The 18504-nt window shown below is 31.1% G+C and overlaps 2 protein-coding genes across 5 annotated transcripts; both read left to right on the forward strand.

The window, feature by feature from the left end:
• Positions 1 to 7651, forward strand: Top3beta (DNA topoisomerase 3-beta). 3 transcript variants are annotated; one of them, XM_089071614.1, is made up of 15 exons: positions 4 to 1853; positions 2216 to 2314; positions 2373 to 2515; positions 2583 to 2777; positions 2901 to 3068; positions 3150 to 3278; positions 3407 to 3525; positions 3602 to 3802; positions 4002 to 4206; positions 4303 to 4485; positions 4594 to 4803; positions 6418 to 6635; positions 6749 to 6973; positions 7065 to 7326; positions 7401 to 7651. In XM_089071614.1, the coding sequence occupies exons 1-15, from the start codon at positions 1838 to 1840 to the stop codon at positions 7605 to 7607; spliced, it is 2580 nt and encodes an 859-aa protein (XP_088927740.1). In that variant the 5' UTR covers positions 4 to 1837; the 3' UTR covers positions 7608 to 7651. The 3 variants fall into 3 exon arrangements, with proteins under 3 accessions (XP_088927743.1, XP_088927740.1, XP_088927729.1); XM_089071603.1 differs by having other exon boundaries at positions 4 to 1791; XM_089071617.1 differs by lacking the exon at positions 7401 to 7651 and having other exon boundaries at positions 1 to 1791; positions 7067 to 7327.
• An 8463-nt stretch (positions 7652 to 16114) lies between these two features.
• Positions 16115 to 18378, forward strand: AIMP3 (aaRS-interacting multifunctional protein 3). 2 transcript variants are annotated; one of them, XM_089071921.1, is made up of 5 exons: positions 16115 to 16229; positions 17321 to 17443; positions 17632 to 17844; positions 17940 to 18035; positions 18120 to 18378. In XM_089071921.1, the coding sequence occupies exons 2-5, from the start codon at positions 17357 to 17359 to the stop codon at positions 18249 to 18251; spliced, it is 528 nt and encodes a 175-aa protein (XP_088928047.1). In that variant the 5' UTR covers positions 16115 to 16229; positions 17321 to 17356; the 3' UTR covers positions 18252 to 18378. The 2 variants fall into 2 exon arrangements, with proteins under 2 accessions (XP_088928047.1, XP_088928054.1); XM_089071928.1 differs by having other exon boundaries at positions 16207 to 16225.
• Positions 18379 to 18504: the final 126 nt, after the last annotated feature.

Raw genomic sequence — 18504 nt, forward strand, 5'->3', positions numbered from 1 at the left:
TATATATATATATATATATATATATAATTAAATTACTACAAGAATTGCATACGCAATCAGGATATCGACGTTGAAACTATTAAAGCATATGACAATATGATAACATTCACTAATCGGAGATGTCATACCTTTATATACAAAATCGCAAGTAGTTATAATATCATTTAAAAGCAGATTTCAGCCGATCAGTAGGAATAAAGTAAGCTCGAGTATGGTGTACCACAAGAATGGGTCGATGGCCCATGGCTCTCGAAAAAATGTGCGATGTTACCGACATTGCAAGATAAGAAAAATTTCATTAGTTCCATTGCACGCTGCATATATATGCGCTTCGTGTCTTCGTAGAAATATTTTTGTTCAGCATCATAAAATTCATTTTATTAACTAATCATTTATCGAGACTCCATGAACCTTCTATTAGCGATCCACGTAACGTCTAACAGACGTCTATGGAAGACGTCTAATAGAGGTCTCATAGACTTCCACAAAGCGGAACTGTGGATTTCTTGTGGATGATTAGAAGTCTAATGGTCGTCTATTGGAAGTTCCGAATATTTATGACCGATGTCTAATGGACGTCTCTGAAAGGTTTTGTTCTATGTGAGTATATATATTATTGTATTATCACAACTCAGAAAATACTCCTCTTCAAATTGTCTCTTTTCTGCGGTGTTAAAATATTCTCGGAAGTTTTTATACATCTTCATATTCCTATATTTCTTCATTGTCATATTACAATAGTCTTGATAGAAACTAAAAAGCTACAAATTTTTTTTAAACCATACAAGATATGAAATGGAAACATTCTCAAAATTAATTAATCACCACTTACATAGTTTAACATAAATAAAATTTAATAAAATACATCGAAAATTTCTTTTATGTTATTATCTCATTAATCAATATACATACGTAATTCGACGTATATTTTATGTTTCCAGTGAAAATGGATCTTATAACAGTTGAATAAGATGTATAATTCATTAACAATTATTTTATTCTAAGATGTAATCGTAAAATATTTCCAGATATCTAATTACAGTCTTAGAATAGAGTTTAATTAATGTGTGTAATAAACAAAGCGAGAAATATTCAAAGTGATTTCTTCAAGTGAATTCTTTCAAAAATTCTTTCTTTTCTTCTTTCAATCGATCGCATGCACTTATGTATCCGATATTGTTTCGAAAAAAATATGACAGATCAACATATTAAATTTGTTCTGTTTCTTGTATGATGCGCATAATGCAGCATTTAGCCTCGTTTAATATGCAGTGAACAATAAGTATAAATGATGCATCATATGCATCATGTGAGAAATGAAATACATAGGCCGGTATTCATAGTCAGTTTTTATATTTAAGATTGTCTTAAGATAATATTTCAACTAATAGGATAGTTGTATGTGCTTATTTAAAATGATCTTAAATATAAGAATTGATTATGAATATGGGCCATACATTAATCTTTTTCAATGTCATTCAACTTCTCTGCGATACTTTATTTCAAGATGTCAAGCCGATTAAAATTCTTGCTGTTTTATCGATAAATGGAAAGGTATAATTTCGTTGATAAAATAGAAATACGTAGCTTGCACAACGATACATGAATGCTGGAAAGAAAGATAATTTTCTTATCATTAATTTTAAAAAATTATATGATCGATTGAGATTTTAATCTACTATCTATATATTGCCACTATATGTATACTACCGATGTGCGGCGCGCAAAATGCTTTTAATACCGACGTTATTTCGATGATTTTGCTCGCAGAGAGGCGCAGTGCAAGTAGCCGTAAGTTATAAGTTACAATCTGCAACTGTCGGGAGTAGTTCAAATAATGTCAAGTCTGACGAGTAATATTTTTATTTAGATCACACTTTATGTGTGTTATATATATATATAAAATTATGTATATATATATATATATATATATATATATAATACACATGTGTATGTTTTACATATGTGTGTTTTATACATATGTGTATGTATGTATGATGTATGTATGATGTATGTATGTATGTATGTATGTATGTATGTATGTATGTATGTATGTATGTATGTATGTATGTATGTATGTATGTATGTATGTATGTATGTATGTATGTATGTATGTATGTATGTATGTATGTATGTATGTATGTATGTATGTATGTATATATAATATAGTATGTCAATATAAATTATCCATCAATTATAACGCTATATAAACTAGCCAAGAAAATGAAAACTGCTTTGATGGTGGCTGAAAAACCTTCTTTGGCAGCATCCCTCGCTAATATATTGAGCAATGGACGGTGTAGTACTAGAAAAGGTATGTTAACTATATAGATTAATTTCTTTTTCACAATCTCTTCTATGAATATTTTTAGGACTAAATGGATCCTGTTCCATCCACGAATGGATAGGTCAATTTAAATCCGAAACAGTAAATTTTAAAATGACCTCTGTATGTGGACATGTTATGACATTGGATTTTATTGGAAAGTACAACAACTGGGATAAAGTAGATCCGGTAAGATTATAAACACATGATACTTTTGCATATGTGATAACTGACTGAATTTATTTTTATATCTTAGGCAGAATTGTTTTCATGTTTAACTGAGAAAAAGGAAGCTGTACCAAAACTAAAAATACCATATTTTTTAGCCAAAGAAGGAATACATTGTGATTATTTAGTATTATGGCTAGATTGTGACAAGGAAGGTGAAAATATTTGTTTTGAAGTCATAAATGCAGTTCAACAAGGAATGCACAGGAAATTACATATAAATGCAAGTTGCTTACATTTTTAGACTCATAAATTATAAAGTTACCGAATCTTTTTTTATGCATATGAGATTGCCACAATTATGGAATTTAAACATACCTCTATTAAATAGCTTTCTTTTTGATAGGATATATGGCGAGCACGATTTTCTGCTATTACAGAGAAAGATATAAAATTTGCTTTAGTTAATCTGATAAAACCCAATGAAAATGAGGCCAAGAGCGTTGATGCACGTCAGGAATTAGATTTGCGAATAGGCTGTGCATTTACAAGATACCAAACTAAATTTTTTCAAGTATGTTGCTATTATTTTAGTGCTAATATCTTTGCTAATTATAAAGTATTTCACAGTATAAATATTATTATACTTTTTTAGGGCAAATATGGAGATTTAGATGTCTCTCTTATTTCTTATGGTCCATGCCAAACACCAACATTAGGATTTTGTGTACAGAGACATGATGAGATTCAAACTTTCAAGCCAGATCCATACTGGGTACTACAAGTACGTAATTATAAACATATTGAAATACCTGTATCTATATCAAAACATTTTAATTTGAGACTTTCACATATTTTTTTCTTCTCTTTAGATCATCCATATAATGACGATAAATAATATTATTTTTTCAGGTAACTATCAAGTCTTCCGATGGTCAAGACATTGTGTTAAGTTGGAACCGTGTACGATCCTTTGATAAAGAAGTTGCTAATATGTTTTTAAGTCATATTAAAGAGCACGATCATGCAACGTGAGTTGTATCTTGTAGTATTTAAGAATTTAAAAAGTCGAAAAAATTAAAACATTCAAAGTAAATTCATGTATAGTGTAGTGAGTGTACAAAGCATGGAAAAATCCAAATCGCGACCAATAGCATTAAATACAGTAGAGTTGATGCGAATCGCAAGTTCAGGATTGGGAATGGGTCCGCAACATGCTATGCAAATTGCAGAAAGACTTTATACCCAAGGCTATATAAGTTACCCTCGAACGGAAACAACATCGTATCCTGAAAATTTTGATTTGCTGTAAGATTATAAATCATTATAGATCATAAATTAATTATATAACAAAATATTTAATCTATGTATATGCACGCGATATTTTTATGTTCATTATAAGATGTGAAAATTCCCAAAATGGATTAATCATTCACTGTACGGAGTCTTATACGCTTCAGCTAACTTGCGACTTATGTATCACAATCATTTTAATTTTTTATTCAAGTTCAACACTGAAACAACAGCAGAATAGTTCAGAATGGGGTGAGGAAGTTCGCAAGATAATAGCAACTGGTATTAATAGACCAAAAAAAGGCCATGACGCAGGTGATCATCCACCTATAACTCCTATGAAAAATGCAACTAGAAATGAACTCGATGGTGATTCATGGAGATTATATGATTACATAACACGACATTTTATTGCTACGGTTAGTATAATGTTAAGATATTTGTAAAACGTGGAGGCACAATTATAGTCTTGGTTAACATTATATATTTTTTTTTTGTTTGTTTCAATATTGTAGCTGGCGCGGGATTGTAAATACTTGAGCACTACAGTAAAATTTGAAATAGGCACGGAAGTATTTACAACTACTGGCCACAGCCTGCTAAACCCTGGTTATACGAGTATTCTTACTTGGCAAGCACTTGGCAGTAATGATACCTTACCAAAATTTATGTCCGATGAGAAAGTAAACATACAAGAGGTGAAAGATATCTTTATAGTGTATATTTTAATCGAATATTTCTTGAGCCGCATCTTTGCAAAACAAAAATTTTATGCCGTGATAGAATGTCTTGTTTCATTATTACAGGCAAAATTAATCGAATGTTATACGCAACCACCGGATTATTTAACCGAGGCAGAATTAATATCTCTCATGGAAAAACACGGCATTGGAACAGATGCTTCGATTCCTGTACATATAAATAACATTTGTATTAGAAATTATGTTACTGTTGCAGCAGGCAGAAAATTAATACCCACTTCTCTCGGTATTGTTTTGGTTCATGGATATCAAAAGGTATTTTTGTTTCTCAATTTTATAATGCGACACAGATTTTTGTCTAAAAAACATTTGGATGTTTACACAAACACGCATCGCGCGCGCGCGCGCGCGCATGTGTGTGTATTCTAATAATATACATATATATAAAATTAGAATAAACACACATACGCGTGCGCGCGTATGCGTATTGTGTACATCCAAGTGTTTTATATATATATATATATATATATATAAGAACATACACACGCGCGTTCTAAAATATATATGGGTCATTTCAATTGAAATCAGCAAAGCAAAAAAAGCATATTTTTTTAAATCGATTGAAATTTTTTTACATAAAATATACACTAAAAAAAGAGATACGTGTTTTTTTGTTTGTCCAAAATATTTTTTTCATTGTTATTAATTTTTGAATATTAGTGAAAAATTAGCGCATATTTTTAACATTTAATATCTACGGTTCTATTTATCGTAGCACAGTGAACAAAATCTCATTTTCAAGCTATAATAACAAAGTTTGAAATGATAATTTTTGTAAAGTGAAGAAATTAATTTTTTATATTATTAACAAAAATTGTAATTAATTTTTTTTCCCTAAAACGGCTATTTTTAAAATTAAACAAAAGATATTGTTAAATAGCACGACTAATTGTGTAACTAAAAATATTTTTTCCAGAATGGAGATGATAGAGATATAATAGAATGTATTTTTTTTTTATTTCTGTACCTTTAGGTATGTCGTGCGCGTATCGTAGCGCTTAACGTATACTTGGAGAATAAAGTTAAGTATCTTTCTCCCTTAAGCATTTTTTAAAGTATTATTTATTGTGTTTTGGTTGTATTTATTGTAACTGACGGTTAGAGAAGTTACATATTCGAGATATGTGATGCGATAAGCGAAATGGGCGTCTAAATTGGAAAGTAAAATTTTATAGGGCAGCTAATTTAATAAGCTGTTTAATTTTAAAAATGACCGTTTTAGGGAAAAAAATTAATTACAATTTTATTTGTTAATAACAATATAAAAAATTAATTTCTTCATTTTAGAAAAATTATCTCAAACCTTGTTATTATTATAGCTTGCAAATGAGTTTTTGTTCACTATGCTACGATAAATAGAACCATAGATATTAAATGTTAAAAATATGCGTACGCTAATTTTTCACTAATATTCAAAAATTAATAATATTGAGAAAAATAATATTTTGGACGAACAAAAAAACATGTATCTCTTTTTTAGTGTATATTTTATGTAAAAAAAATTTCAATCGATTTAAAAAATATATTTTTTTTACTTGACCGATTTCAGCTGGAATGACCTATATATTGTGTGCGTGCATGCGTGCGTGCGTGCGTGCGTGCGTGCGTGCGTGCGTGCGTGCGTGCGTGCGTGCGTGCGTGCGTGCGTGCGTGCGTGCGTGCGTGCGTGCGTGCGTGCGTGCGTGCGTGCGTGCGTGCGTGCGTGCGTGCGTGCGTGCGTGCGTGCGTGCGTGCGTGCGTGCGTGCGTGCGTGCGTGCGTGCGTGCGTGCGTGCGTGCGTGCGTGCGTGCGTGCGTGTGTATCTCGGCCAAACAAAGCATATTTATATTTAAAAAAAAAAGCATATATATATATATATATATTTTTTAGATAGATCCTGAATTAGTTTTACCTACAATGAGATCTGCAGTAGAGGAACAACTGAATTTAATAGCATTAGGTCGAGCTGATTTTCATGCTGTATTACAGCATACTGTAGAAATTTTTAAACAAAAATTTCATTATTTCGTACAAAGCATAGAAGCTATGGATCAATTGTTTGAAGTCTCATTCTCCCCGTTGTCAGCATCTGGCAAAGCACACTCTAGGTATATAAACAATAGTAGTGATGATCGTAGTAACATATAAATGCTTTACTCATGCATGTTTAGTCGTTCTTGCTTCGATTCTCTTTGTTATGTACGTTATATATATTTTATAGATGTGGCAAATGTCGTCGATATATGAAGTATATACAAACCAAACCATCTAGAATGCATTGTGCACATTGCAATGAAACTTACAATCTACCACAAAATGGAAACATACGAATATATAAAGAATTAAAATGTCCATTGGATGATTTTGAATTACTTTCATGGTCGACTGGAGCACGAGGAAAAAGTTATACATTTTGCCCATATTGTTACAACAATCCACCGTTCAGGTATGTGATTTTAATAACTGATATTTGAATAACATATTAAAAAAAAAACAAAAAAACACGTATATTTCTATATTTCTTACGTTGATCTTAGAGATATGAAAAAAGGGATGAGTGGCTGCAATTCATGCACACATCCGACATGTGCACATGGTATGAATTCAAATGGCTTATCCAGTTGTTTAGAATGTGATTTAGGTATACTTGTACTCGATCCTTCGGCTGCACCCAAGTGGAAATTGGGATGTAATCGTTGTGACGTTATTATCCATTTGTTTGAGAATGCCCATAAAGTGATGATCGATACGGATACATGTGATTGTGGTGCACAATTAGTAACTGTCGAATACAAACAGGTAATACAAAAGTTTGTGCCAACATGATTGTTGCCATGGTTTTGTATTCTTACATAATTTTTTCTTGATTTCAGGATAAAAGTAAATTGCCAAACGAAGCGACCGAGATGATCGGTTGTGTGTTTTGTACCCCAGCTTTTGCTGCATTGGTAGAAAAACATCGTGCGGTAGCTTCAAAACCAGTCGTCACACGTGGTCGAAGTCACACCAAAAGCCGTAATCGAGGCAAACCAAAACCGCCAAAGGACAAAATGGCACAATTGGCGGCATATTTCGTATGATGAAGATCATGTAGATTTGTATACAATAAAAAGTCATGTATACATCTCATTGTCCTTTTTAAACAAAAAAATGATTTTTCCTTTGAAAAATCATTAATTTGTCACAGTATATCGGCACATACGGAAGTATATGGGATAAAAAAAAAAGATATAATGACAATTCATTATTGTCGCTCTTTCTATTGAAGATATAACGGAATTTACATATATTTTTATAATTAATCAAATTTTTTGTGGAACATTATTTTTTATTAAACTTGACAAGATTATATGTATTCTGAAAAAAATTTATGATCCGCGATAAAATATAAAATATTAAAAATTTTCAGATACCGAGCATTGTCCACAATGGGAAAGTCAACCAAATGTTTTATTGCATGGTCTAGAAATTTAATGTCTTATCTCTCTTTTGCTCTCTCTCTCTCTCTCTCTCTCTCTCTCTCTCTCTCTCTCTCTCTCTCTCTCTCTCTCTCTCTCTCTCTCTCTCTCTCTCTTCTTTATTAGTTAAGGGTCAGCCGTAGACAGCGTGAAGACCTCTCGCAACCGGTTGTGAATTACGGATTCGCTAATACATTATTATGGCTAAAATACAAGGAGAATCATAAAAAATATCGTGATATTCGTAATCAGTAGAATTAGCATATCACGACAGAGTCACTTTTAAAAAAAAAAGATCCAAATAAAATTTTAAATAACGTGCAGATCGTGTAGCTCTTCGCGGGTCAGGTACAGTTAGCCTATTTTGTTTATTATAAATTTTTGAGAGTCAAAATGCAAAATCTGGCTCTATCGCGCCCTACATAATTATATAAGGAATACATCAAAAAAAGTTTCATGAGGCAATATAGCTTCTTCAAAGAGAAAAAAATGTTTTAGCAGATATTACCAGATTTATATATATGGGGATAGTTCAGTGATAACATACTGGTAGCTTGACAAGGAAAGTTGCCAGTTTTGATGATATCTTTGTCTCACACAGGCTCGCCAATAATGAAAGCAAACAAAATTTAATGAATCAATAATCAATTCAATTAAATAAACGATTCTATATATACCCCGATAGCCAAACCTGAAAAGACAGATTATGCGCAAAGTCTGTTATAAATTTCTGCTGTTAGAAAGCCAACAGATTGCTAACAGATTCTGTAACATCTGACAATGTTAGCAAACTGCTGCCAGAAACCTGACAGAATCTGTTGACATTCTGTGCCGGCAGATTGGCAGTAGAAATCGAGCAGACCCTGCTATAGTCTGCCATCAGATTGATGGCAGAAAGCCGGACCTGCGCGACACAATTTGATGGCAGGATCTGCTGAATTTCTGCTGCCAGTCTGCTGACACAGAATGTCAAGGTTCTGTTAACAGAATGTAAACAGACTGAGAGCTAATATTTAGCTCATGAAGTCAGTTTGCTAATATTTTCTGATTAAATCTGTTGCCAGTTTGCACATTCTGCTAACATTTTGCTGACTGGGTATATATCTCCTTACTGCATAATATACTGCGATTATTCTGAACAAAGATCCGCCATCTTATTTCAAGGCGCCGCCATTTTTGTGAAGAGGAATCAGCTATTGTAATTGGTTAAATATTGAATCTGAACAGCGGAAATTTCTGAACATTCTTTTATTGACAAAAATAAAACATTATTGATACAATTTATGTATGTGAATTTTTGTCATACACTTTGTATATGTATAACGTCCATGTAGCTACAAATACCAATATACCCCGCATATAGATATGATTATTGAAAGAAAATGTGAGATAAAAAGTTAGATAGAAAAAAAACGAAATGTATGATAGAGGAACAAGGATAGTAATAATTATTATCTGACATCTCTCAACAATTGTACACATAGTATGTCGCATTATGAAATTATCGAATAAGATGTATATAAACATATTAGAATAAACATGCCTGTATACAGGATAAGGCAGCTAACTTGCAGACTTCTAAGAACTTGTAAATTATATAAAAAATTGTTATATATAAAAGTTGTATGACTTCGAGGGGGTCATTACATAGAGTACAAATTTTTTTTATAAATGAAGACATTTAAAAAAGAATTAAGAATTTCAGAATTAAGAATTTCAGAATTAAGAATTTCAGAATTAAGAATTTCAGAATTAATTTCATTTTTTAGATGAAAATATATTTTATTGTTATATATAATATGATGTCTCTTGTTATTCTGGATATAAAAATATTAAAATACAAATATCGAAAAATCAATAGTTTATGAGACATTTTATATTTTAATTTCATATATTCTGATATACAATAAAATGATATACAATAAAACATTTCACAAATTATTCATTTTCTTTATAACTGTACTTTAATATTAAGTGTACAAAAAAGTTCTGAGCTTTATATTTTATACAACCGAAATAACAATTTAAATTTTATATATCTTCCCGCACTTTTGCGATTTTAAAGCGTTGGACATTTGGCCTTCTAAAATGTCATACGGTTTGGCGTTTGATGCACATAACCTCAAAAATCAGTAGTGTTCACGATGGCAATAACAAAAGAGCATATTCGATTTTCCGTCCACTTCGCATTTCATCTGAAGAAAAATGCTGCTGAAGCCTCTGCAATAATTTGTGCTGCATATGGAGAGAACGCTGTAAGTCATACTACATGTAAAAGATGGTATCAAAAATTTCGCCAAGGAGATTTCAGTCTTGAAGATGAATCGCGTGCTGGACGCCCTCAAAAGATTGAAACGGACGAATTGCAAGCACTGCTGAATATAAACTCTGCGTAAACTGCAAAGGAGCTTGCAGAACAGCTTGGCGTTACGCAGCAAATCATTTCCATACATTTACATACGTTTACATACGATGGGAAAGGTTCAAAAGGAAGGCAGATGGGTTCCGCATGAATTGTTCGAAGACAACAAAAATCGTCGGCGTGACACTGCACTCACTTTGCTTTCAAAGTTCCGAAAAAAAGATTTTCTGCACAAAATCATTACAGGCGATGAAAAGTGGAGTCTTTATGATAATCCTAAACATAGAAAATCATGGATTAACCCTGGTCAATCTTCGACATCGGCGCCAAAGCCCAATATCCACGCCAAGAAGGTTTTGCTCTGTATCTGGTGGGATTGAAAAGGTATGTTGTATTACGAATTGTTACAACCGGGTGAAACAATCACGGCAGATCGCTATCAACAACAATTGACCAATTTGAGCGATGCATTAGAAGAAAAGAGGCCATTTACTGGTCAAGGACGTCGTAAAGTGATCTTGCTTCATGACAATGCTCGACCACATGTTGCGAAAGCGACTCAGGACCATATCTTTGCGTTAGGCTGGGAACTTCTCCCGTACGCGGCGTATAGCCCAGACATGGCGCCTTCCGATTACTACATATTCCGGTCGCTGCAGCATTATTTGGCTGATACACATTTCGTGAGATTTGAAGAGATACGAAAATGCATTGATGACTTTATCGCTTCGAAGCCGAAGCCCTTCAAAGCTTCTATCGTCAAGGAATTCGCAAGCTACCCAAAAGATGGCAAAAGGTCGTTGATGCAAACGGGGAATATTTCGCTGATTAATATTTTTTTGTTTGGTTTTGAATAAAGATTGAATTTTACAAAAAAAAGCTCAGAACTTTTTTGTACACCTAATACTTTTATGCATAAAATAATGAGACAAACCAATTGGTTAGGAAGATACATAATTGCTTTAAAAAAGAATTACGCAATAGGCAAAATGTAAGTACATATTTCTTTTAGCTTTCTTTACATCAATCAATTTATCTCTTTATTGAATGCATAAAAGTATTGAAATACAGTTATAAAAAAATATGTGAGAATATGTGAGACTAAAGTATAAAATATCTCTTAAACTACTGATTTTTTGACATTTGTATTTTAATACTTTTATATTCAAAATAACTAGAGCAATCATATTATATAACAAAAAATATATAATTTTATTTAAGAAAACGATGTTGATTTTGAAATTTTTTAAATGCCGCCACTTAAAAAAAATGTATACATTATATAATGACTCTCTCAAAATGATGCAACTTTTATATATAACACTTTTTCTTACAACTTATAATTTACAAGTTTTTCGAAATGTGCAAGTTAGGTATGTCACTCTATTTTGCATTCCTTCATCTTGTTTACTATTATTCTATTATTATTATTTATTATTTTACATTTTGAAACATACATATAAATTTTAGATATTATAATATACATAGACGCATATATAAGGGTGTTTCATTTTAAGTGATATAATCGATTATCTCACAAATCGATAAATTTATTGAAAAATTTTTCGAACGAAAGTTGCTTGGCTTGAAGGGAGACATATGATGGAAATGTGGATATCCAATATATGTATGTGTATATACAATATATACATATATATACATATATATATATATGCAAATAAAAAATTTATAAAAAGCAGGTGCTCATTTATCTTGTTGCACTACTGTTTTCTATTTCGAAAGGCCAAAAAGCATTTCCAGACCGTATTTCGATAAAGCGATATGCTTCAGCTTTGATCGCTATCGGTGCTTCGTATATCATTGGCGTAGTAGAAGAATAAGGATGGCATGTGAAAGACCATGATTCCACATCCTTTTCTATCTTTCCTTTCTGTAGTGCGTCCGCGAACAATGCGATGGTGTTTGTATATATATATGGATATATATCAATACATCGAAACTGAGATTTTATTTCTCAGCGTTAGTAAACTTGAAGTCAGAGTTTCGGAGTATCACCGCATGGATCTCTAATATCAATTCGGAGTTTGCCCGTTACTCCGGCCGACCCTTAAACTTAATAATATAAAACAAAGGAACCATAACAGTTATTATTGCGAGATGTAAAATTATACACGCCAAAAATAAAGATTATTTATAATGATTATATATAATGATTATATATGATTATTTATTTCTAACGGGGGCTTCGAAGAAAAAAAACACTGTGCTTGATTAAAAAATGTACTAGTCCTTCTTAACAATATGTAATATGTATATATTTGTATATAATATATTTAATAATAGACTTTTATTATAAATGTTAAAAAATATTTGCTGAATAGATGTACGCAGGGAAAACTTTTATTTTCTATTTTTTGCTATGTGATAAAAGTTGTAAACCGATGTGGAATTGTTACGTTTTGCGTTGGCAAAGTACATGTCCCAGCAAACACAGTTATATAACATCAACATTGTCACAATGAAACTGAATGTAACACGTTATATTGAATGTATTGTAAGAATTAGACGACCGTAAGCGGTCATGAATGAGATTCGGAATATAAACAGCTAACAGAGAGGAGCCGTCGTGGTCGTGCAGACTAAGTGTCGGATTGGTAGACGAGGGATCCCGAGTTCAAATCCAGTCGGTTTCCGTTAATTTTTTCAGAATCTAATAGATATCTTTCAACCTCAGAAGTGGGATTCAGCCTATGTTACCTCAGAGAAGATTCAGCCTATGTTACCTGACAAGTCGATCGTTCAAAAGTGAACGGAAAAAGTCGGGGGTAGTACTCCAAAGTCGTGTCGGTCGTTCAAGAGAAATGAACGGAAAAAAGTCGCGGAGTAGTACTCCAAAGGAGTCGTGTCGGTCGTTCAAGAAGTGATCGAGGTCGGGAGCAGAAGCTCCAAGTTTCGGATAAAAGTCCGATAGAGGAAGACTCGGTACATTCGGGACGAATGTAATACCAGAATGGCCGAACTGTAAGAATTAGACGACCGTAAGCGGTCATGAAAGAGATTCGGAATATAAACAGCTAACAGAGAGGAGCCGTCGTGGTCGTGTAGACTAAGTGTCGGATTGGTAGACGAGGGATCCCGAGTTCAAATCCAGTTGGTCTCCGTTAATTTTTTCCGAATCTAATAGATATCTTTCAGTACATTACATGTAACGTCCATGTTAATTATAATTTCCCACTCATGCAAAATCATGATGTTATATTAATATAACATGTGACTAAAATGAAATATAACTGTTATATAACATCAACATAACTTTGTTACATAGTTACATTGTTACAATGTAACGTTATTTACAAACCTAAAATTTAATTTTTACACATACAAAGTCCAGAAAAGATCCTTGAATTAATTTAAAGCAAAACTAAAGAAAAGATTTTAAAATTTATATCTTATGAAACCTTTTAATTCTGCTTTAAATTAATTCAAGGATAGTATATTTTTAGTATTGACTTATCTTTTTAGTAAGACAAGGGACCAACATGATATGGCGTGTATAATTTTACGTCTCGCAATAATAACTGTTGCGGTTCTCTTTTTTTGTATTATTATTAAGTTTAATTTTCGTGAATCTGACTGCACAGCATGTGTGTGGTCACCGAGCATGCAAACGTGACCATTGCGCATACTCAGTTCGCTGCACTATGTCGGTATGACAGATTTCTTAACCAAAAAAGTGATCAATTTTAACGCTTATATCTCGGTTCGCAAGGCAGACTGCCGCGTTTTTTTCTGCCAGATTCCTTTATTTTGAAACCGCATCGATTGAGCTTAATTTTATCAAACTCGGAGGTGAAAACGGTATTCTAAATAATTACTCTATTTCGCTTTTGAGGCTTCCACAGTTTCTATTTTCAGAAAAGTTAATATATTTACAAATATTATCCGTATTATCATACATGTTAAATTTTTTAATTATCATACATGGTTAAATGCCAACCTTTCCTGAACATTGCAGTTAATACCAGTATGTCTGTCATGTGATTCAATAGAGATAACACTGATATCCGCATTGTCTTTTCGCTTACACATTTGTATATTTTATTTAAGTGTCGCTACATTAAATGCGCACAATGCTTATCACTCACGACGAATATCGTTCGTTACAATATTCACGACGGTCAACGTTCGTGTGTTCTTTCGATGAATATCGTTCGTATTTATTCGCGCATTAGCAACGACTAGGGGTGGTAGATCATCCTGAGATTTATCCGACGACGCCTAAAGACGGTTGTGATTTCACCCTGAGTCGTTATAACACCTAGGGACGTATTCGTCCTGGACACTCGGCTGAGATCACGACGACGCTTTGGGAACTTATTCCTGGATCACGATATATAATAACTGACACACATAAGTCGCGTTCTTCTGTGATGTACTCGGGTTGAGACTCCTCTGCAGACTGTAGAGACCCGAAAAATTCTCCTTCGCAAATCCCTTATCGCATCGAATCTTATCATTAAAATATCGAGGAGTATCGGACCCCTCGATAAGCCATAACGACAACATAACTAGATATATCAATCATAGCAACGTTCCGAAGCGGTTCCGAATAATAGTACGGAAGTATGCAAGTATAGCATAATTTTATAATTTAAATATATGAACATCATAAACTTATTTTAAACATATTAAATATTAAGAAGAGCACGCAAAAAGTAATATTACAATAAAATATTTTAATTAAAAACAATGTATTATCAATGTTATAACATTTAAGGATATTAAAATAAATAAATAAATAGATATAGATTATATTTTAGTAGAATTATATGCAATGTAAATCAGATGTTTTTCATAAGAAATTTTAAAAAGTTAAGATTTTCTCTTATTTTTAAGGTAAAATGGCTGAATGATATTTGGCATGGAATATATTAAAAAAATGTTTTAATTAAAAAAATTTTTTAAATTATGTAAAAAGAAAGAAATTTAAACAAATAATTTAAATAATTATATTTAATAACATTAGATTACATTTAATTACATATAATTATTTATTATTATTATTATTATTTATTATTAATAATAATAAATAATAATTATTATTAATTTATTATTATTATTATTATTATGTTATTATTTATTATATTTAATAGTTTAAAAAAATTATGTATTAATTTTCTATGTAACCTGTTGTATATAACACTAACAACATTGCTTTTAACACTCAAAATGAATAATTAATCACCAATTGAACTGCTAATAATTAATATCAATTTCATATATAATTTATCAATTTTTTTTCATATATTACTTAAATTATTTATATATACTTACTCTGACATTGCACAGGCTTTATTTATCTCTTCTACTATTTCCCACTTTACCACTTTACTATAAGTTTATAACCTTATCATCAATAATTTATTTTCACATTCGTAAAGTTATCGGAAAAGGATGTTAGAAAAGAGATATTATTGGTTAGATATTACAACGAAAAAGTTATATGAAACCAAATATACTCATTACGATAACGACATTTTGCATCGATATCGTTTCGTTAGCTTGTGTTACAGAATAACTTTGTCGTTATAGTATCGCCAGCGCAAGCGACGATTGTCACTACATAACGGCATTGTCGTTACGAAGTTAGAGAGTAGGTATACAGTAGGCCTATTTTCTAGCTTTTTAACGACAGTTTCACTAGCTAGGGATGTTGTTACGCAGACATAACAAAAAATGGTATTCTGTAATTTAACGTAACGATAAATGTCATTAAAAGTATCGATAAAATACCGAATCTTATCGTTAAGATATCAAGGAGTATCGGACCCCTCGATAAGCTATAACGACAACATAACTAGACATATCAATTAATAATAACGTTCCGAAGTGGCTCCGGATAGTAGTATGGAAGTGTGCAAGTATAATATAATTTTATAATTTAAATATATGAACATCATAAACTTATTTTAAACATATTAAATATTAAGAAGAGCACGCAAAAAGTAATATTATGTTAAAATATTTTAATTAAAAGCTATGTATTATCAATGTTATAATATCTAAGGATATTAAAATAAATAAATAGATATAGGTTATATTTTACTTATGAATTATATGAAATGTAAATCAGATGTTTTTCATAAAAAATTTTAGATAAAAAGATTTTCTCTTATTTTTAAAATGGCTGAAGGATATTTGGCACGGAATATATATTACATACTTTAAAAAAAATTGTTTAATATGTAAAAAAAAGAAAGTTAAATAAATAATTTAAATAATTATATTTAATAGCATTAAATTACATTAAATATAATAATTAATTATTATTATTAATTATTATTAATAATAATTAATATTATTATTAATAATTTACTATTATTATTATATTTAATAATTTAAAAAAATTATGTATTAATTTTCTAACCTGTTGTATATAACACCAACAACAGTGCCTTTAACACTCAAAATAAATAATTAATCATTGACCAATTGAACTGCTAGTAATTAATATCAATTTCATATGTAATTTATCAATACTTTTTCATATATTACTTAAATTATTTATATATACTTACTCTGACATTGCACAAGCTTTATTACTATTTCCCACTTTACCCATTTTATTGTAAATTTATAATTTTATCATCGATAATTTATTTTCACATTCCTAAACTCATTAGAAAAGGATGTTAGACAAGAGATTTTATTGGTTAGATATTACAACGAAAAAGTTATATGAAACCGAGTATACTCGTTACGATAACGACATCGAAATCATATTTTGTATCGATATTATTTCGTTAGCTTGTGTGACAGAATAACTTTGTCGTTATAGTATCGCCAGCGCAAGCGCCGATTGTCGCTACGTAACGATAATGACATTGTCGTTACGAAGTTAGAGAATAGGCATACAGAGCAATATCTTCAGTCATAATATTTTCTAAGAGGGCGTTAGTGTACAATACATTTAATTATTGCCTGCATTTCAATATTTTTCAACTTATTTCAGCCTTTGAATATTGTATCATTTACATCTATTTCTATCATGGGTCTATGTAATGTCGAATGTATAGAAAGAATTGCGCGATATCTTGATATTTCTTCAGGAAAACTTCAAGTATCTGATAAAAATGTAAGTGTTACTATTGACACAGCATCACATCTGGACACCTTATATACACGTATAAAATTTTATTAAATATTAATGTTCAATGAAAATATATTTTTTTTTATAACGTTACCAAATCAATGTAACGACCAAATGTAATAGATTTATTAACTCAACATCACGACATATTAATTTGCATATGATTGTTGCAGATAATACAGGCAGATATTCCAGAATACAAAGAAAATTTGCTATCCATTCAAGGTTTTAGTACTATTGTGCAAGCGCTCGCAAGGAAATCAAAATATTCTAATATACTAGGCAATGAAAAAGAAACCCGAGCGCTAACGCAGCAATGGTTAGAATATGTTATAACCTGTGTCAATTATGTGGATATTCCTGCCAATGCTAAAAGAGTATTAAATGTAATGTGGTATACATACAAACATATATTTTATATTTTATATAAATATATTTTATCTACATAGAAGCAAAATATCGATATGGTTTGTGATTGCAGGAACTAAGTATGATATTAAAAGATGTGCCATATATAACTGGAACAAGAAAAACTATTGCAGACATTGTACTGTATTACGTTTTATATTCCATAATGGTAATAGCAAATACAAATTACAGCAAATTTATGTCAATGATGTATGCATTTATGTAACTCATATTTTGTTGTTCTTCTTTGCAGAAAAAATTGAGCCATCCAGAGAAAGCTCGATATGTTCATGTATCGAGATGGTTCGATAATATCCAACAAGAAGAGAAGTTAAGACAGGAATTGGATTTAATATCTTTTAACTTAATGCATCTGTTTCTGTAACTAGTAATGTGATACATACCTGTATAATTTTGTGGTAACAATTTAATACTTATTCATAAAAACATATGTAATTATGATGGGTAAAAGATCTAAACCATGATATGTATAGTACATATATCACTGACAACGTACGATATTTTTTTACCTTTAGTAATTTGCGAACTTGTGTGTTTATATTGAACAATTATTAACAGATAATAAAAATTAAAGGACTCTGAATGGAACAATAACAAATTAGAAAGATAACATGGCA

This window comes from Pogonomyrmex barbatus, unplaced genomic scaffold (genome assembly GCF_055798465.1).
Source record: "Pogonomyrmex barbatus isolate J1 unplaced genomic scaffold, ASM5579846v1 scaffold1, whole genome shotgun sequence".
Taxonomy (NCBI): domain Eukaryota; kingdom Metazoa; phylum Arthropoda; class Insecta; order Hymenoptera; family Formicidae; genus Pogonomyrmex; species Pogonomyrmex barbatus.